Source organism: Puma concolor, chromosome C2, assembly GCF_028749965.1.
Source record: "Puma concolor isolate L17-30 chromosome C2, mPumCon1.1.hap2, whole genome shotgun sequence".
Taxonomy (NCBI): domain Eukaryota; kingdom Metazoa; phylum Chordata; class Mammalia; order Carnivora; family Felidae; genus Puma; species Puma concolor.
The window spans coordinates 94,025,198-94,047,206 of record NC_141675.1 but is presented as its reverse complement, the minus strand read 5'-3'; the positions used below and the strand labels follow the sequence as shown (position 1 = coordinate 94,047,206).

General features: G+C 35.8%; 1 protein-coding gene across 3 annotated transcripts in view; it reads right to left on the bottom strand.

Annotated features, from left to right (window-relative positions):
* The window catches only part of GSK3B (glycogen synthase kinase 3 beta), a 196,819-nt gene that overhangs the window by 9,879 nt on the left and 164,931 nt on the right, over nt 1-22,009 (bottom strand). For 2 of the 3 annotated variants that reach the window (XM_025914130.2, XM_025914131.2), the window contains 2 exons: nt 20,860-21,046; nt 9,086-9,184 (listed from right to left, as the gene is read on the bottom strand). In XM_025914130.2, the coding sequence (XP_025769915.1) occupies nt 9,086-9,184; nt 20,860-21,046 (286 nt within the window). Of the gene's footprint in view, nt 1-4,425; nt 4,476-9,085; nt 9,185-20,859; nt 21,047-22,009 lie in introns of all 3 variants that reach the window. The other variant, XM_086675334.1, reaches the window with a different exon arrangement.

Sequence of the window (22,009 nt, the reverse complement as noted above, 5' to 3'; positions counted from 1 at the left end):
CCTAGAATCATCCAGCTAGGCAGCTTCTCAATTCCTGACCCATATAAACCATGTGAGATAATAAATGTTTATTCTTGTTTTAAGCTGCTAAATTTTGGAGTATCTTAATCTGTAGCAACAGAAAACTAACACATACACATAGGTCAAATAAGTTAAATGCCAGGCAGAATTTACACTCACAAGCCCATGAGAGCATCCCTGACCAACTCCCTTTATAAGATTAAGTATGCTCCTAATAAAACATAAAAAAGGCAAGGAAAATGGTATCAGATGATCAATTGTTTTTTCCCCTAATTCTAAGAAGATTCTATGGTTCTGTAGCTTTTGTGCTGGATAGCGCAAAGGGAATTTGTGTACGTATTTACTGAAACCAACTTTATTCTGTGTGGCTTCAGAGACAAAAATGACAAGTAGGGCAACCTCATAGTGAAGCCAAGAGTGAAGCCCTAAGGTATCTGGTTCTCAATAAAATTCATGAGGGTGCAACTTTTGTCCCACAGAATTTTTAAGCTTATTTATTTATTTTGAGTGAGAGAGACAGGGAGAAAGAGCAAGAGCATGTGCAAGAGTGAGCAAGGGAGGGGCAGAGAGAGAGAGAGAATCCTAAACAGGCTCCGTGCTGACAGTGGGGCTTGATCCCACGAACCATGAGATCATGACCTGAGCCGAAATCGAGTTGGCTTAACTGACTGAGCCGCCCAGGCACCCCATGCTCTAGAGAAAATTTTGATGTACAAAATTCCATATATAATACACATACATTTTTCTCAGAGAGGAACCATAGCTTCTCCCCTACCTCTCAGCCTTTCAGAGAACTGTCAGAGTGGCAAGATAACTGAGTCATGGATTCACTGAGCAGCTGTCTCAATACTGAGGAAACTGTCCCACCTAGTTGCTCAGGTCATAAACCACAAGTGATCACGAGGATTCTTTCCTTTCCCTATCCCCCTACATCTAATGCATCAGCAAGTACTGTCTATTCTCCCTCCCAATGTGTTTAATCAAATGTACAAATGGCAAGGGGAAGGAGAGCAAATGGAAAGTCCCATCTTTATAAACTGTTGCCAAAGTGTTTAAATGAAAAGAGAGTTAGCAAACAAGGAAACAAGCTGGGAGGGAAGGACAGAAAACATAGGAGGCTGGGTGTTCCAAAGGCTGTGCCACCATGAATCAGCATTCTGCAACTATGGGTTTATAAAAGATAAAGCCTTCTAAGTAATATAAGTGCTCACTGACCCCGCAGCAACAATGGAAATGTTCTATCTACACTCTCGTATAGGGTGGCTGCTAAGCTACATATAGTTACTTAATTTTAACTGAAATTAAATAAAAATAAAAGCTTAGTTCCCTATTTATCCTAAACATGTTTCAAGTTCTTAAAAGCTATAAAAAATCATTAAATTTTTAGTATTTTTATCATTGACAGATTAGTGAAAGAGCATATTTCAAATATATCAAATCCTTTTTCTATTTTACATGTACTTTATAAATGTATTTGGCTAGCTTTAAGTACACTTTTATTTCCTTATTTCTTTTATTATACTCTCCCAAGTCCATTTTATGTTGCTATTTGCCACTATTGTCTTTCTATTAACAGTTAGAAATGTCTCACGACAGGTCAACTCCTCTAAAAGATAAAATTTTGGCAGCCTGGGATATGTTACTCATACTGTGTAGCTAACTCAGGAAGTTCCTATTCAAATTGTTCCAAGTGGAAATATCTTTATTAAAAAATCATATTTTAGATATTAGAGTTATTAACTGACACAGGAATAAGACCATTATTTACAGAGAATCAAATGGATACCCTAAACTGGTATTTAAATTGAAATCATAACCTACATCAATGAAATGAAAGTATCATCTGTAAGGAAAAGGACTCAATTTTCATTTTTCTCTTTATAATGTCTACTATGAGTTTTTGACAGTTTTGGGTGTATAATAATGAGGGAGAGGGAGGGGGGAACCCCTCTTCAGCAAAGCATCATTACCTCTTTTTTCATATTTTTCTGAGGAAAAGATGTGCCACAAGTAGTTTCAGTCATTTCAAAAATAGAACTGCAATTCAGATGCTAGTGAGCCAAACTAGTCCACTAGCAAAGTTGGAGGGCTTGTCAATAAGACTGTTTATATTTTATCTGCCAGCACCAGAGAGGTGTTCTGGGCTCAGGCATAGAGGACATTGAAGAAACGTGGTCATTCAGGGTAGGGAACTGAAGGTCATGGGGACACAGGAAACACTTTCACCTAATTTAGGAATAAAGAATATGCTTATATGAATATAAGCAGGTGACTTCAGGCAAGAAACTAAGGAATATTTGAAGAACATCTAAAAGAATATTTGATAGGATGTTCATCAACTTAATCAACTTTTGGAGGGGGGGAAAAACCTAGGTACAATTTTTGACTCAATGGGAGAAAACAGGTTTTGTTTTTGTTTTTGTTTTTTAATTTTTTTTTTTGGGACAGAGAGAGACAGAGCATGAACGGGGAAGGGGCAGAGAGAGAGGGAGACACAGAATCGGAAACAGGGTCCAGGCTCTGAGCCATCAGCCCAGAGCCTGACGCGGGGCTCGAACTCACGGACCGCGAGATCGTGACCTGGCTGAAGTCGGACGCTTAACCGACTGCGCCACCCAGGCGCCCCCAGGTTTTGAATAAAAAGAAACAATTTCTGGGGTACCTAGGTGGCTCAGTTGGTTGAGCCCCCCCGACTCTTGATTTCAGCTCAGGTCACGATCCCAGGGTTGTGGGATTGGGCCCCATGTTGGGCTCTGTGATGAGAGTGGAGCCTGCTTAAGATTCTTTCTCACCCTCTGCCCCTCTCCCTCACTTGTGCACTCACTCACTCTCTCTCTCTCAAAAAAAAAAAAAAAAAAAAATTTCCTGAAAATAATACTTAGTGCTGCTCTGATGAAAATAATAACTAAGCTGGTTTGACTTTAGGTATCTATATAAAAAACTTGCCAAGTGAACTTGAAACCTTAACACAGGATAGGTACATCCTCACTGGTGTCATTGTGTCAAACTGACACATGTGGATGGATGGATTTCAAACACAGAGCCAACAGGAGGAAATGAGTATAGCACTGTACCTAAAAAAGACACCCACATTCTTGGGCTACCAAGTTAATAATACCTAAAAATACATGTCCACACATGCACACAGCACCTTCTCCACCCCCACTCTGTGCTGGCTAATGTTAAGGTAATGGAGAAATGGAAAAATATATCCACTGCCAGTGGGCAGTGTAAACTGGGACATACTTTCTGGAAGGCAATTTGCTATGTATCAAAAACTTAAAAATCTTTATCTTTTGACTTGGCAATTATACTTTTAAAGACTGAGATATAACACAAATGTCCAAGTAATTAAGTTAAATAAATTATGGTATAGGCTTAGGATGTATAGTCCTAACCCCCTACCCCCTGAATACCATAGCCCATTAAAAAAAAAAAGCACGTCTCACTGCCCATTCATATATAGACTAATATGTAAAATGTTACCTTTCATTAATCTTAGGATGGAGAATATGGGAGGCTTCTCTTTTCTACAATAACTATATATTATGTTTTTAATAGAGAAAATTCCCCATTTTTAAAAGTTATATACTATTAGAAATTCCATATATATTTGGGTTAAGATAAAGAGACAACAGAAAGGACATGGTTAGGAAATAGAACACCTGAGGGCATACCCTCCAGATTCTACAATCAGATAAGATATGGATTCAGCTTTCCCAGAACACACAGTACAGTGGCAAAGAGACAAAGGATAATAGTACCTGGGGAGGGGATGAAAGGATGGTAACCATCATTTTGGAAAGTATTTGATATATGGACTTAATTTGTATAATATTTTAACTCTCAAAATCAGTGAAAACAGACAATGGGAGAAATTATTCTGGGTGTAATTCTGCCCAGCTAGAAGGAACTGACTGGCGATGTAGGTGACAGGAATTCTGGAGTAAAAATAACTGTAGTAGCAAGTAAAGGGAACCACTGGCCCTGACTAACTCTGAGCCATGACTTTAGTCAATGGATTCAGTCAATGGATTTCAAAAAGTTCAGGAAACAATAGGTATGATTTTATGGCTATAGTCTTCAAAAGGGGCTCAAAACCGACAAGAAACAGAACATCAGAAAAAACAAAACTCTGACCAAGCAATTGCAAATAATCTCAATGCAAAGTAAAGGGAGAAGAACCAAAGAAACCAACTGAAAGGGTTTTCTCTGATAAAGTCATAATTTTAAATATAGATAACTTTAAGAGGGGCACATATCCAAGGAAGAACAGAAAATAACAATATGAACCTGTAAGAACAGGCCAGTTTCGGTTTAAATAAGGTAACAGCATAAGGTTTTCAAAATAAGGTCAAGAAAAGTTAAACCCTCTGACCAGGTAAAAAGACAGAGAAGACAGACCTTGTCCAACTCCTATCATGATTCCCTTTTCTGTTAGAAGGGTTTTCAACCTGGAAAGGATATAACAAAAATCCTAATAAACAAAATGCAGCCCAAGGAAGGTGAGGGCAATCTATACATTTTAAATGTCTTTAAACCCAGAATCAAAAGTCCAAGAAATAAACTCTTAAATGGATTACAGAAACCCACAGTGGACAAATAGTAGACACTAGAAATTTTCCTAAGTCTTAAAAAAAAAAAGTTTAATTTCCATTGATAAGTTACCTTTTTGATGGAAAACATTTCTTGAAAAATTTCCTGATAACAATAAAGCATTTTATAAAATTTTTCATAACATTATTATACACATAAGCATTGTAAAGTTGGTCTATAGCTAAGCAAACAAGAGGGGTAAACAATCACTCAAGAGGCCACCAGAAAAATAATTTCTAATAAGCCTTGCCTAATACTATTTAACTTATTTTATCAGTAACTTGGGTAAAGGCAAAAAAATCTCTAAGTAGGCCCTGCCTTGCTTGTACTGTTGGACATAATTTATTAGTTGCTTAAAAGGAGGCCAAAAATTGTTATGTTTATGAAACGTGTACATGATATATAATTGTACAGAAAACCTAACTCCTTGACACAGAACATATTCAGGATCAGAATCTGAAATCCTCATTAATATGGAGGGTAGTTGGTCATCATAAAATTTGAAGGACTTTTGGGTGTAAGGATTGGGCTGGTTCTATATAATTCCAGAGGAGGAACACAGAATGGAAGAAAGTATAGGGGACAAATTTCAGGTTGAAAAAAGGATAAACTTTCTAACAGAAATACAGACAGAATATGCTCATTCTTGCAGTAATGAGCTTCCAGTTACTGAATATACAGAAGCATGGGATAGATGGCTAGTTCTCACCAGTCAGTAAGGTGAACTGAAATCAGTGGTTTTTATTTATTTATTTTTGAATGTCAATTAGTATTTTATTTTGTTTTGTTTTTATCAATTACTATTTTATTTTATTTTTTTTTCAATATATGAAGTTTATTGTCAAATTGGTTTCCATACAACACCCAGTGCTTATCCCAAAAGGTGCCCTCCTCAATACCCATCACCCACCCTCCCCTCCCTCCCACCCCCCATCAACCCTCAGTTAGTCACTCCATAGACAAACATTAATTTTGGCACTTGCCAACATGGTACATAAGATTTGATGAATATTTCTACAAATGTCTATAAGCTCATAATTATTTATAATTACATAAAGATGGAGATTCCATAATATATCAAAACAATTTCCTCCTGTTGACCATTCAGATCAGACTGGCTCTCCTTGTTATTATATAATTATTCCTATTTGTATCTCTGTACACGGTAGCTTTTTGTCTTCTATTAAAAGTATCCTGAAGTTAAGATCTCCAAAGTGGGGTTAGTGAACTAAAAAGTATGAACTCTGGTGGTTCTTGTTATATACAGTAATGCCTTCCAACAGGTCTTAAATCAATTTACCTGCAGTCATCACCTGAACTCTGAATACAACACTAGTTTAAGCACTTTTATACTTTACATCTTCTCACAAGTCTATGTAATGAGTATTTACTATTCCTGTTTTTTATGGATAAGGAAACTGAAGCCAAGAGAGACAATAAGAGCATGTATATTTTAAGGTCTTATTAAAGAATATAACCCACATTGCCAAATTCTTATTTAAAATATAATCATACATACATATTTATTTAAATATAGACAGCTGTTAATGTTGCATAGTCAATTCCTTCATCTAGATCAGCATTTCCTGAGACATGTTTGGTAACATACTTTAGTTCTCACTACTACCCCAAAAGAAAATGGTTTCCCCCTGACTATACTGTGGGGTTATGCTGTTGGCTTACACCATGGGGTGCTTAAAAAGGTATCCTTATGAAAACTCATTATTGCATTTATTATTGGAATGCTGAAGGGAACTTCATTTAATGTATCTCTTATAGTACCAAATCTGAGGCCCCAAGGGAGAAATACTCAAACAGCAGGGCCAGAAACATTTTGCTTCTCCTAAGCCATCAGTGTGCTTATTTAATGAACAATGGGAAATTTTAACAGGTAGCATTTCTTTATTTACTTTAGCCACTAGGAGGAAGCTCAAGGCAGTATCTGAAATCCTCTTTGGTAAATATTAAGATACTCAAGTATCTTCTCCCTGTATTAAATTCCTCATACTCTATTTTACTTCAACTTTGAAGTAAACTCTTAGGACAAGAGTCCAATGTCATTTCCATATTTATACTGAAAGCTGATTTCAACTGCTTTAAGAACACACACACACACACACACACACACACACACACACACACACACAGAGTAAAACCTTGGATTGCGAGTTCTTCAAGTGTTCTGCAAGATGGGCAAACATTTCTAATATATTTTAACCTAATAAACGAGTGATGTCTTGTAATAAGTGTAGTACCTGATGGAGAATGTCATATGACCACAACTCAGCCAATGGTTCTTGAAATCCAATTTGATACACAAGTGCTTTGGATTACAAACATGTTTTCAAAACAAATTATCGCAAACCAAGGTTTTACTGTATTTTTTTGGCAGCGGGTGTGTGTGGGGGGGAATCTGCTGTAACTTGTTATCAATGCAACATAAAGATCAGGTTATACTATGCTTCGACCAGGCAGATAATATGCCCCAAACCTTAATTTGTCTAGTATCTCATACTAAGGAAGTCATTTAAAATTACCCAAAACTTACCAATCATAATTCTCATTTGTATTCATAATCCAAAGCAATTCTAACAAAACTCCTGGAAACTAGCTCAACAAGTAACTGCATTAATTCAGGGTTAGGGGCTGTTTCATGTTTTGAACAATCAACCTACTCTACTCAGGCCAGGGATTTATTAAGTTTATTAATAGCTCATCTAAGCAATTCTATCTTGCTTTTAAATAAATTGGTCATAGTTTAAAAACATTTATATTTAAAAAATTTAAAGCACAATTCAGCATATATTTGATTTTTACAATATTACTCTAGGAGAGTACTGCCACTCATTTTACGGGTTGAGAAAACTAATAAGACATTACTAAAACTAATGAAGTTCATAGGACTTTCTCAAAGTAGCATGTGCTGATGGAACTAGAACTAGAAAAGAAACCTTTCTAGACTTTTTCTGGAATGAAGGTAGGACATGGACTAGAGTGAAATGTTTCTCATCTTTATTAGCAATGTTCTAAAAAAACTTTGCAGAGGAACAAACAACTGTGTGTCAGAAAACAAGAGATGAATTATGACCTTTCTGCTGAATGCTAAGAACTAATAAGGAAATATTTTATCTCTCACAGCATCAATGCCCTTAGGCAAAAATGGGTCTGATCAAACTCAATTCAATGTAACAGATGATTTAAACTTCATTTTAAACAGCATCTAGCCGGGGCGCCTGGGTGGCGCAGTCGGTTAAGCGTCCGACTTCAGCCAGGTCACGATCTCGCGGTCCGTGAGTTCGAGCCCCGCGTCAGGCTCTGGGCTGATGGCTCGGAGCCTGGAGCCTGTTTCCGATGCTGTGTCTCCCTCTCTCTCTGCCCCTCCCCCGTTCATGCTCTGTCTCTCTCTGTCCCAAAAATAAATAAAAAACGTTGAAAAAAAAATTAAAAAAAAAAAAAAAAAAGAGACCAGCAATGTCCTGAAAGATTGAAGTACAAAGCCAGTCACGGTCTTCTTTTCTTTAAACAGCATCTAGCCATTCTTCGGAGAACCTTTAAATTCATTAGAGAATTGGGAGATTTTCAGAATATCTGCAGTTCTCACAAAATCAGGCCCCATTAGCTGGCTAAGGAGACTAGCAGTATACCCGAGCTCTAACCTAGGAGACCATGAGGGCATTTTTTTTTTTTTTTTTCCACTGATGAGATCTAGTCACTTTTGATCTAAATCTTAGTTAAGTGTATTTACACTACAGTTTTAGCCCTTTCAAAATATTAAATTATACCAATCTATATTTATACTTCTTGAAAATTTGCCTCTCTAGTATATATAGTTTACATTCAGAGTGATGGAACTAAAGTAAATTACCTTCAATATTATTACATTTGTACAGATTGTTTCCTGGTACAGGTATCTCATCTGACCTATATTAATCAAGAAATTATTTGAAAAGAATGATTTTTAATATAACAACTAAGATGACAGAATTTAACATTAAGATATTTACAATTTATATCTAAAGTATTTATGGTATTTAAAGTATTTCCATGCTTTTTGGAAATAAAGCAACATTTTATTCACATTTATTCATTTGGCTGTGCTATGTTTTTAATACCTGGATGGTATTAAATGTTCACAGGTATCAAATGAAATAAAATGGAAGTAATCATGTCTTTAAAAAAAACAGTATTTTTTTTTGCATTTAATAACTTGTTTTATTTTTTATTTTTTTAAATTTACATCCAAATTAGTTAGCATATAGTGCAACAATGATTTCAGGAGTAGATTCCTTAATGCCCACTACCCATTTAGCCCATCCCTCCTCCAACAACCCCTCCAGTAACACTCTGTTTTCCATATTTATGAGTCTCTTCTGTTTTGTCCCCCTCCCTGTTTTTATATTATTTTTGTTTCCTTCCCTTATGTTCATCAAACAGAATATGTTTTTATGGAAGAGACTTATGTTCTCACCTGAGGCTGCTGTGGCATTTGTAGGGGTTGAAGCAGCTGCTTGAATCCGAGCATGAGGAGGAATAAGAATGGTAGCTAGAGGTGGATTACTTGACAGTTCTAAAGAGAAGTAAGATACATGTTAGAACCCATTCTGAACTCTGTATGTGAAACTACTTTTATTGTTAACAATAAGCATAAAATACTGCATTAAAACACTGGCTTAACAGAAAAAAAGACATGATAAACCAACATCTAAAACTAAATCAATGAGCTAGAAATCAATTTCTAGACAAAGTCCACAGAAATGTTGTACACATAACTAAGGCACTATCTGCTAAAATTAGAATATGTCTGAGAAGTAAAGATAGCTTAGGGAACTGTACTGGCTGATGGTTTGAGAATAAGCATATCACTAAGATATATTTCCATCTTTCATTAACTTAAATATACTAGGTTTTCCCATACGGCTCTGACAGTATTTGACTACAGGAATTGAGAGTGATGATGTCATAGAAAAGAGACTAGGACTATTGTTTGCGTATGCATGCATGGACCAAACTACCCGACTGTTAAAAGTTTCATTGCTTTTATTAAAAATAATTTTTTTAAGTTTATTTATTTTGAGACAGACAGAAATAGTGCAAGCAGGGGAGGGGCAGAGAGAGAGATGGAGAGAGAGAGAGAGAGAGAATCCCAAACAGGCTCCATGCTGCCAGCGCAGAGCCTGACCTGGGGCTCAAACTCATGAAACCATGAAATCATGCCCTGAGCCGAAACCAAGAGTCAGACGCTTAACCGACTGAGTCACCCAGTTACCCCAAAAATCAGAATGGTTTTATTCCACTCTATTTTCCTTTTTAACTCAGTAAGATCATTACTTTGATTCTAAGTTTGAAATAGGCTTTTTACCTTCATGTAGAAGTTTTTGTCGACTGTAAACAGAGTGACTTTCTTTAAAGAATCAAGTTCTATATATAAGCCTTAAGAAGCAATTTAAGATGACACTGGATCTAATGATGCACACATATAGCAAGAAGTGGTAGTGAGCTCTTACATGTAAGTATCTGGTATTAGCTTTGGTAACGTGACTGTTTTCCTGGTCTGCTCGGGATAACTCTGGTTTATTTTTGTTATCCCAGCATTTATCTAGTGACTTGATTTTCATGCTCGTAAGTGTTGCAATTTGAAGGGATAATTACACAACCATACTAGTTACAGGAAGACATTCTTTGAGCTACTGCATACATTTTGACAATTTACAGATATGGCATGGAATAAAAAAAAGTTAAACAGTATAATCTTAAAGTAAATTCACATAACAAAATTAACCATTTTAAAGTGTACGGTTTAGCGGCATCTAGTGCATTCACAATGTTGTACAACCATCATCTCTATCTAGTTTCAAAACACTGTCATCACTCAAAGGGAAACCTTTAGCACTCACTCCCCATTCGTCCCTCCCCCCAGCCCCGAGCAAGGGAAATAGTGTTTTAATATAGTAGCTTAAAAAATTTTCTGTTGCAAAGCCCCTGTTAATATGGACTTACTCAAATTGGTACCTAAATATCTACATTTTATACTAAATGATACCAGATTCTGGTAAAAATAAACAAACAAAAAACCCTCAACAAACCTATCCCAAGATTTATGAAAAATGAATGGGAACAAAAGCCTAAAACTGAGTGAAGACTATTTATTAATTTTTCCCCTTAAATGAGAAGATGTAAGGCAGCTTCCCTGGATAGAAGTATTTCTCATGTCTTCCCTGGAAGCCAGTTAGAAAACCATTGCCTTAATGATCAAGTTTGAAGAGATGCTGTTTTCTCATAATCAGCTTTTAGCTGTTTTGGTTCTCACAGAGGAAAAGGATGATCCTAAGTTGTTTTATTTCTAGTTAATCCAATTTTAACCCACAATCTTGTATCTATGAAAGCAAGAGAATCCTAATTACCATGGCTGATGACTCTATGGTTCTAGTAATAAAAATTAATGCAGGGTGTGGTAACTACTTTTGATTAACCTAAAAGATTTACCATCTCAATTACAATTAAAATCTGCTAAAATAGAAAGGCTTCTTAAAATTCATCCATCCATCCTCCCATGTGTCTATCAATACTGAGCATAAAACTGTGTTAAGTCAGAGAAAAAGATAACCATCTTTGATTAAAAGAAATTGAAAATGGAAGGTCAACTGCACAAATAAGCCAGCAAGAAAGGCATTCAACCTATTCAGGATAGGGGCACTTTTAAATTAAAAAGATCTCTATGAGGGACACCTGGGTGGCTCAGTCGGTTAAACGTCCGACTCCGGCTCAGGTCACGATCTCACGTCACGGTTTGGGAGTTTGAGCCCTGCATTGGGCTCTGTGCTGACGGCTCAGAGCTGGAGCCTGCTTCAGATTCTGTGTCTCCCCCCCCCCCTCTCCCCCTCCCCTGCTCATGCTCTGTCTCTCAGAAATAAATAAAAATTAAAAACAAAAAAAATGATCTCTATGACTAAGTGCCCAACATCTACAAGAAAATCTAAAAATGGAAAAGATGACCAGAGATTTTAAGGCATTTTGACAAAGCCACTTTTAATATTATCTTTAAAATGAACTGAATATCAGCAGTCTGTGGTCACTGTACTTACTGTCCATGCTGCCCACTTTCTCCCATTCATTTACTCTCTTATCAGATCACCTTTCTATGTATCTGTATATCCAGTTGAAGGGTCATGGTGGTTTTAGGTCACACACACACACACACACACACACACACACACACACAGGGCTTGAAAAAAGCAACCTCTTTTTCCTTAGGTAGTAGACAGCCATTTGGGTCTAGGGTAGGGAGAGAGGGGTAACTAATGAAAAGAAAGGAGAAAAGTGAAGAAAATAAGGAAACAAGAAAAAGAGAAGCTGTGGGATCCTGGAGGTTTTGCCATATCCAAAGACAGAGGGGAGAGTAAGTAAATTCCACAAAACAACTACAAAGACTAGATTCTTAACCTAGAGTCAATGAGTGGCCTTTGGGTGGAGGCAGGGGGCTTTTGCAAGTTTTTTTGACTTTGACATACTAAAAGTTAAGGAATCCTAAACCCTTCCCATTATCTATAACTCACTATCCTTCTTCTTTTCCTTAATTATAGGGATTCCTTGAAGTCCACTGCTTTCCATCTATTAGCTTTTCTCTACTTCAGAGAGATTGTTAATTGTTGTAACTTTTGCCTGTGTGAAAAAGGAAGCGTCCTTATATTCTTGCTATAGTCCTGTTCTCTACACTAAAGTCTATTCCTTTTGTGGGGACAGATTATGGGCACTTCTATGGGGCTGGTACAAAATGGCTGTAATGATTTTTTGCTTGCAAGAATTACACCCACTCCCAGTCTCCCTGCCTATCCATGACAATGAAAAATAAGGGAATTGAGGCAATGAGTGCAGATCCAAACTGCAGTGTGGGCACCACAAAGCAAAATAAGATGACATTTTAAAGGACAGGTACAGCAAAGCAACAGAACTTTTCAGGATCAGGGAGAGTGCATGTATTCTTGAAGACAGAGAATAAGAAGTACAGAAAAGACTGAAAAAAAAAAAGTAAGCTGAAAACAAAAAAGTAAATAGTATTATTTAATAAATATTTGTCCTAGGCTTGAGAGTACGGAGATAATTAAGGAAACAAGGAGGTCCATAATACTGAATTGGTGCTAGTTCGGAGAAAAGGTAGGAATAAGATAGACCATGTTATCTCAGAGACATGGTTGAAAACAACATAGCAACAGGCTCAGAAGGCTTTGGAAACGTTAATGATGATAAAGGTTTCTTTAACCAACTGCAGATACCATGAAACTATCCATCAAAAAAACCATATAGTAGTTTATCAGGGAATATTAAGAATCTTTTGATGGTGTATCAATCATTATGTGCTTCATAACCAAACACTTTAATGGACAATTTAAATAAAAGCAAAATGAATTTTAAAATAGGTATCGATAAAAGCAAGATACATTTATCCAATTATCCAAGATACAGGTGTGCTATTACCAAGGGACACATGCACCCCCATGTTTATAGCAGCACTATCAACAATAGCCAAAGTATGGAAAGAGCCCAAATGTCCATCGATGGATGAATGGATAAAGAAGATGTGGTATATACATACACAATAGAGTATTACTTGGCAATCAAAAAGAATGAAATCTTGCCATTTGCAACGACGTGGATGGAACTGGAGGGTGTCATGCTAAGTGAAATTAGTCAGAGAAAGACAAAAATCATACGACTTCACTCACATGAGGACTTTAAGAGATGAAACAGATGAACATAAGGGAAGGAAAACAAAAATAATATAAAAACAGCAAGGGGGACAAAACAGAAGAGACTCATAAATATGGAGAACAAACTGAGGGTTGCTGGAGGGGTTGTGAGGGAGGGGGATGGGCTAAATGGGTAAGGGGCATTAAGGAATCTACTCCTGAAATCATTGTTTCACTATATGCTAATTTGGATGTAAATTTTAAAAAATAAAAATAAAATAAAAAAATTAATAAAGCCAAGATAGATATTCATCAACTAAAAAGCTGACTGAATTCATTTAACTAAATTTTGCTGCACTGTTGTTTATAATGCAAATGAAAGAAGAAACATTCCCATGAAAGGGCAAACTGAATAAACTCAAACATACCTGACTACTTGATAAAGCAATCTTTTAAAATATTAAAACAAAACATAAATCTAGTTGACGAAACCGTAAGTATTCCTTAACTTAAAGTTTCTATTCTTCCAAATATGAATCCCAAATTCAATGATAAGTAGATAAGAAACTTTCCTAGGTTTTTTTGGGGGGGTAGGGGGGACAGTGGCTCAGTGGGTGGGTAGGGTGTATGTGTTTGTTCAGACTGTGTATAGTGTGAAAGCTGAGGATAAGTTGGAGAGAAGCAATCAATGTGCTAACCAGAGGGAAGAAATCAATCCCTTTGTTCACCAGACCTTCTCTAACAGTGATGTAATAAAATACCACTCATCAGGTAGAGAGGAATCTTCTTCATTAGTTCTGAAGCTCAACCTGCAGACCTGCCGAAAGGAGTCACTGAAAGAGGCAGACGTGCTTTTTCTTCTGCAATTAGGTTGAGGTCTTCATGTGTATATCAGGTCTCCTATATACATATGAAAATTGCCAGTGGTTGTCTATTATAGGTAAAGTGGTATTTCTCTCACAAAAAGGTTTAGACAATTTCACAATGGCATGCCCATTTCATCTGTGTACTTTTCATGAGCAAGAATTCAAATGCTAGGATGTACACCTTGATCACACACATTACTGAATCCTAATGCTGCTTCTATGGATTTTTTTTTTTAATAAACAAATAACCCTATTATAACTGCGCCTTTCTTCTCCTAACAATTTCAAAGTGTCCAGAAAATCCCTGACCAAGTTTCTAACAAAATCTTAAAATTAAACAAATAATTAAGCTTATTAGAAGGTCAGACAAATAGTAAAATAATTAGAAGGCTCACTACTGCTTCTTAGTGATATTAATGATGTTTAATGTGAGGACTACATAATATCTACACAAATCCATGACTACTTTGCCTTGGAACTGCCTAAGAGGGAGCATCACAATTTGTACCAGTCACCAAAAAATGTCTGAATGTGTTTAGTATACTACATTTATAGCAGTGACATATTTTAGAAGTTACCCAGCAAAATGTTAGTATTTTAAAAGATCTAGGGATGAAATCCCCAACCAGGACAATGCTTGCTAAAATAACTTTCCTTGTAAAATTTCATACAAATTAGGTAGAAAATCTGGTATTGGGGAGGTGTGGTGGGATTAACTGTAGACTCACTTAAACATACAAAGCAACCAATTTCCCAATATATTCTAGCCATGGAATAGGCAAGGAATTGGTGAATAAAGAAAATACTGATCCCTGTTGGAATTTCCTGATTCCAATTCGTGAGGTCTGATTCAGTTATGTCCAAGCTTTGAGATCCAATGACTGAAGGAAAGAGGGTGTGCCAAAGGTCTCTTCAGGTTTCCAACATCTAGATGAAGATAGTATCATCCAGGGGGTCCCAGAGCACTGAAGCCCCAGTGCCAGAAAAATGAGATGTCTGATAATCTGTTTTGTGAATCCAGAAGGTCAAAAAGATCTCCAAGTTTTCTGTCCCTTGTTCATTCCTCTTCTTCCTCCTCTAGCTGATCACAGAAATGCTTGTTTTAATTATGAGTAATACTAGTGATCATTTATTGCTAGTTACTTGTGGCACAGTAACAAATATCAAATTGCAGTCAGCTTTATTGTTAAGCTTTACTTTAATACAGCCCTGTATTTTACTCAAGTGTTTAATCTTCATAGTTCTATTCACATGACAGGTTTACTAGTTAAAACAACACTAACAGCAACTAGAAGGCACATTAGAAATGTCCAGTAAATATTGGTTACATGAATATTGTGTTTACTTAAAGTGGCATGTGTGACTCAAACATTCAGTAAGCACCTACTACATGCAGATCAGGAGTTATCTTTATTTCACTTGGGGGAATTAGTACAGACTTCACTGAAAATGTATGAGGCTGGAGGAGGGTTTTATTCTGCCTATAGCAGAACCTCACTAACACCCTCCCACCCCAGTGTTTCCTATCTCTAAACCCTCTCTAGCTATACAACCAATTGGGGGATTGATTCTCCTTTTCCAAGTTCTTGTATTACCCGGCTTTATTCTGGTTGTTCATTTATTGCTATTAATATGTGCTTTAAAGTTGCATCTGCACAACAGTTACATCTTTGCCTTGGTAAACAAGATCCTCATTTGGAAACACTGATCCAAAATCAGAATACAGAAGATCAAATAGAACAACATCAAACAACACTTCTTCCCTGGGCAGAAACACTCTTCGAGTGTAACAGTGATCTAGAAGGAAAAGGAGAAAGTACTACCAGTGATGACAGCCCAGTTTCAGAATGGCTGTTAGGATAGGGCATTTTAATGCTTAAAAAGGAAGGGCCATCTCTCAAAATGATGGCACTCTCAATTTAACACATTTAGTTTTATGGAAAAGGATTTCAAGAACATATCTACACATTTCATGTGAACAGATACAAAGACTCCTGCATATCCTTTATGCAGACTCCTGCATATCCTAATATGCACAGAATCACAGAGTCACAGCGCCGTAGAGATTGCATATACTCTATACACACCAAATACACACACACTCTTTAAATCCCCAAAGACATATTATGTATATTCAGACATACATAGAGCCATAATTATATCTGATATTCTGGGCAAATATAACAATTTGAAATACCAAAATAAAACAATCGTCACTCCTTTTAAAAAGCTTGTAAATAACAGATATGTATAAATTAAGTTTGAGCTAAATTATTTATTCTTCTTCAAGTTGAGCCTTTACTTTAAAACGCATATGTCAAAGCTGAAGTTAATAAAAACTTTGGAGGCTTCTAAAGACATTAAAGTTAGCTGACTCTATTAAATAATTAAATAACTCTTTAATTAACAATTAATTAAATATTTAATTATTAAACAAATAATTAAGTAAATCTGATTAAATAATATGAAAAACTGTCCATTCACAAAAGTCCAATATTTTCAAAACCATATTCTAAAATCTAAGTCAATTTATTTTCATGTCAGTTTGTCTTATGAATGTAATTTACTAGAGAATAGGTAAATAGCATTTACCAGGCTGTGATTCATTATTGCAATAAACTTATTTAGGACCACAATGCACAATGAAACACCACTTCACATCCACTAGGATGGCTATTAAAAAAAAAAAAAAAAAAAGGAACATAAGTATTGGGGAGGATGTAGAGAAACTGGAACTGTTGTAAACTGCTGGTGGGAATATAAAACATACAAACCACCATGGAAAATAGTTTGGCAGTTCCTCAAAAAGTTAAACATAGAATTACCACATGACTCAGCAATACCCAAAAGAATTAAAAACAGTATTCAAATAAATATCTGTAAACAAATGGTCATAGCAGCACTATTCATAATAGCCAGAAGGTAGAAACAAGCCAAATATCCACCAACAGATGATGGATAAACAAAATGTGGTGTATCCATACACTGTGTACTGATTGTTTGTGTCCCTAAAAGTCATATGCTGAAGCCCTACTCCCCAACGTAATAGTGTTTGGAAATGGAGCCTTTGAGAGGTAATTAGGTCATGAGGGTAGAACCCCCATGAATGGGATTAGTGGCCTTATAAGAAGAGACACAAGAGACGTAATCTCTTTCTACCATACGAGGATACAGTAAGAAGGTAGCCATCTGCAAATCACAAACTATGTCTTCATCAGACACCAAATCTACTAGCACCTTGATCTTGAATTTCCCAGCCTCCAGAACTCTGAGAAATAAATGTTTGCTGTTTAAGCCACACAGTCTCTGGTGTTTTGTTACAGCAGCCTACACTGATTAAGACATACTACAGTGGAATATTATTCAGCCATAAAAAGGAATAAAATACTGACACATGCTACAACATGGATGAACTTTGAAAACATTATGCTAGGTGAAAGAAGCCATATACAAAAGGTCACATAATGTATTACTCCATTTATATAAAATATCCCAAATAGTGAAGTCCAGAAGCAGGAAGCACATTGGTGGTTGCCAGGAGTTGGAGGAGGAGTTAATGGGGACTGACCACTTAATGGGTATGTTTTCTTTAGGAGCAATGAAAATGTTTTAGAACTTGATCAAGGTGGTAGTTGCACAACATTGTGAATATACTAAATGTCACTGAACTGTTTACTTTAAAATGGCTCATGTTACACAAATGTTTCCTCAGCTTTCAAAAAAACTTAGGATTCCATAGAATAATAAATTTAGTTGTTTTAAAATTTTATTTTCTTTAGTAATAATGAATAATTATTAGTGAGTAAAGAATTGTATATATGAACAATGAAACCAAATCCTGGATTTTTAAATCTGATTAAATAAAATGTTTAAGTATCTCAGTTTTGATCAACACATACAGGTGTATTAAAGAGTTTATACGAAATATGTCTGAATATAGGGAGAATCATTCTCCAAAATGTGTCCATTATAAATATCATGTGTGTTTGGGGTTCTACTGAATTGCTTACTTGACAAAAGGCTTCCTTAATTCATGTATTTGAGAAACAAAGTACTCATTGGAGAAGATACTTTGTGTGAATAAAACCACAATCAATGCTTGTTTGGGAAACTAAGTTCACCTGACAAAAGTGGTTAAAAAAAAAAGAGAGAGAGAGAGAGAGAGAAACAAATAAAGTTAACATTAACATAATAGTTTCTGATGTCAAGATTCCACAGTAACAAATGCTGGATGTCACTGTATACAGAGCCTTTTAGAGACCACTTTAAAAAGCAACCCAGCAGATAGTTATATGTGTAGCTAATTAACAGACAACTACAGTACAAAACAAAACAAACAAAACAAAAAAACAACAACAAAAAAAAAACTTATGAAATTTGATACCTGTAGAATTTCCAGTGGTGGCCTCATACAGATTCAGAAAGTGCTTCATATCAAAAAATTTAGGTGATATAACCTAAAAATCTATGATAGTTCAAAAAGTAGCTCTACTGATGACAAAGACACAGATGTAAAAGATGTATTTATAAGAAGTATTAATAAAATTGTTTCATGAAATGAGAGATAAAAAAGTGAAATGCCTGAATAAATATTAATCTTGTATAATGTATAATTTTAAATATTTTTGAGTTAATCAAAAGAAACCCTTTTGTGATCTTAATGGGAAAATAGAGTATCACTTTATATTCAAAGATTATCAGTATATGTATGCATCAGAGAAAAGACTGAAAAGAGCTACACTATGAAAATATTACAGTGATTAATTTGAAAGGTAAAAGTGATTATTTCAGGATTGTGATTTTAATTTTCTCTATACTTCTTTTGCATTTTCAACATTTTCCTCAATCTACATGTAGTACTCTTGATTAAAACAGAACAGTAAGAACTGAAAATAAAGTTTATTTTCTTAGTGACATGGAATTATATAGAACCTTTGCTCCAGAAGAGGCCAAGAGTCTCCCAGTCTAACCTACTGCCAAATTGGAGAACATTGGACATCATCCAGCTTCTTCCTCATACTGAGATCAGTATTTTGAAAAACACTTGTTCCACTGTTAAACAATTGAAAAATTCCCTGATTCATCAGTAATTTTATTTATTAATCTCTATCTATGCCAGGGGCTGAGGTCTGCATGATAAACTCAAATATGTAGTATTCTCTAATTTTCTGCTACCTACTATTTCCACTTTTATAATATGGAGAAAGAATATAGGCTAACACCTTTCTTTAGAAGATAATCTATGAGGTATTCTTTAAGTTTTCACTTTTCCAGGATCTACTGTCGGTTCTGTTCCTTTGTATACCCTACCCGTCTTTCATTAACATCTTAAAATGGCGTAGCCAGGACCTAAAACAACATTCCAAATGATTTCTGATCAGCCCTAAAGAGTCAGAATTAATCCCAGGATATCTGAATATTTTTCTTTTACCTTTATGAATGCAGTTTAAGACTGTATCAGCACTGCTAATAGTTACATGTTATTGACCACTTAAGATTATAATCAATGGAATCACCCAAGTCCATTTCACTAACAACTCAGGTCTTCCAAATCTACTGCTTAAGCAAAATGCATTTTTCCACTTCCAAGTTTAAATATGAGTGGGAGGGGAATTCATCTTAGAATAAAGGAAATATATATTTCCTGGTCACACAAAGCTCTCCATTTCCCTTGTATATTTTTAGCTTGACTAAACTAATAATCAATCGAATATTTATTGCGTGTTTTATCTACAGGAAATTGTACACTTTTAATGTTCAGTTTATGAAGAAAATCACAGCATCAAAGGCAGTATGGCTGATTAAATGAATCACTTAAGGTCTTAATCAGAGAGAAAAGTGAACACAGAAGTGGTTAAGAAATAATGACTTTCCCTGGGTCTTTTAGAAACCACTGATTCACAAACTCTGTTTTCCTCTCAATGTTCTCTCAGCAGCAGCAATAGTGCCAAGCCCCAGCAGGGATAAGAATCTCTCTACCTACATCCCTTATATAAGTTCTAAGAAAGAGTTACAGAATTCCAGTTTTCCCTGTTTATATCTGACTTTATACAAATATAGCCACCAATTTATTTCTTTTTTTTTTTTTTTTTTTTCCCAACGTTTATTTATTTTTGGGACAGAGAGAGAAAGAGCATGAACGGGGGAGGGGCAGAGAGAGAGGGAGACACAGAATCAGAAACAGGCTCCAGGCTCTGAGCCATCAGCCCAGAGCCCGACGCGGGGCTCGAACTCACGGACCGCGAGATCGTGACCTGGCTGAAGTCGGACGCCTAACCGACTGCGCCACCCAGGCGCCCCGCCACCAATTTATTTCTAGGTTTAAAAAACTTGATATAAATCCTTGGGAAGCAAGAAATACTAACATTCTAAGTTTCAAATACAAACCTGAAAGTTAAATTGTACATTAGTCTTATTAGTGAAATCTCTATAACTTCTCATGTGCCAAGATTTATTATAATCTGCCAAAAATGAGAGCAGCTAGGTCTACTGGAAAAATCTTATCTGCCACTATTTTGTCCAAACCATACAAGTAGTGGCCTAGTAAGTGGTTAGAAAAAATGCTCCCTACTTGCATAAGCACTTAATGTGCCCACTTTTGTCCTACACAGATTTTAATTAACAGAATGTCACTTCATACACATACGTAGTTTTCTCAGAAATGGTAAAAAGAGCTAAGTGTTTGGAATTACCTTGAGTGGTGAAGTTGAAGAGTGCAGGTGTGTCTCGCCCATTTGGTAGTTTGACATTTGGGTCCCTTAGTTCATCAAAAAATGAATGTGCACAAGCTTCCAGTGGTGTCAATCGGGCAGTTGGTGTATACTCCAGCAGACGGCTACACAGTGCAATTGCCTCCGGTGGAGTCCGGGGTCGGAAGACCTACAGCACAAAAAAAAGGGAAAGAACAATTAATACTTCAGTGTAAGAATCTTAGCAAATTATCCTTTGAGTACTGAGTTAATCCCCACCACGTACAACAACATGGTTGCATTTGTGAAAGGAAGCTTCTAGAATGAAAAGAGTTAACTGCATATGCTTCACCACACTGGGGTGAACTGCTAATTAAAAACTATATGAGAAAAGCTCAGAGAAAAAACTAGGGGAAATAGGAAACAAAATCTACAGCACAATTAAATATGCACACAAAATACAGGCACAAGAGAAAAGACTGGATTCTGGAGGTAAGCACACCTAGAAAAATATAAATTTTTTAAAAAAGATTTGACTACTGTGGCAGTAAAATAAAAAGCTGCCTCTTTTGTGTGATTTTTAGCAGAATAATTATCAGAATAATTGACAGCCCTACTCAAATTTGGTAATCAAGATCTTTTAAAAGAGAAACGCTATTTACTTTAGATCTACAAATGCCAGTGACTTGGTATTAACTCTTTAATATAAGAGTCTACCTTATTTGAAAAAAATTCTTGAGTACCCAGAATTTGACAAAATGTCCAAGGCTTTTCTCAAGGAGTAGCTGTTATCACAAACATGGCCAGATAACCCTCATTTGAATGAATATTCTAGGGTTTTAATTAGGGAGAAAGAAACGTACTTTTCATTAAGAGCCATTAATTCACAGAAAAAGTCAACTGAAGGCTATATTAAAGCAAAATGCATATGAACTAGTTTGCTTAAAAGAACAGAACGCCTTCCACATCTATGTCTTGAAATGCTTAATCAATACATAAAACTATGAAAATAACTGTTCTAAATTATGGAGAGTTGAAGAATAAAAACAGAAAGGAGAAAAACAGAAATAAATATAAACAGATGAACATAAAGCCTTTGAAACAAAAAAATGAAACGTATACCCCTTGATAGGAAGAACACAGGATAACAGAG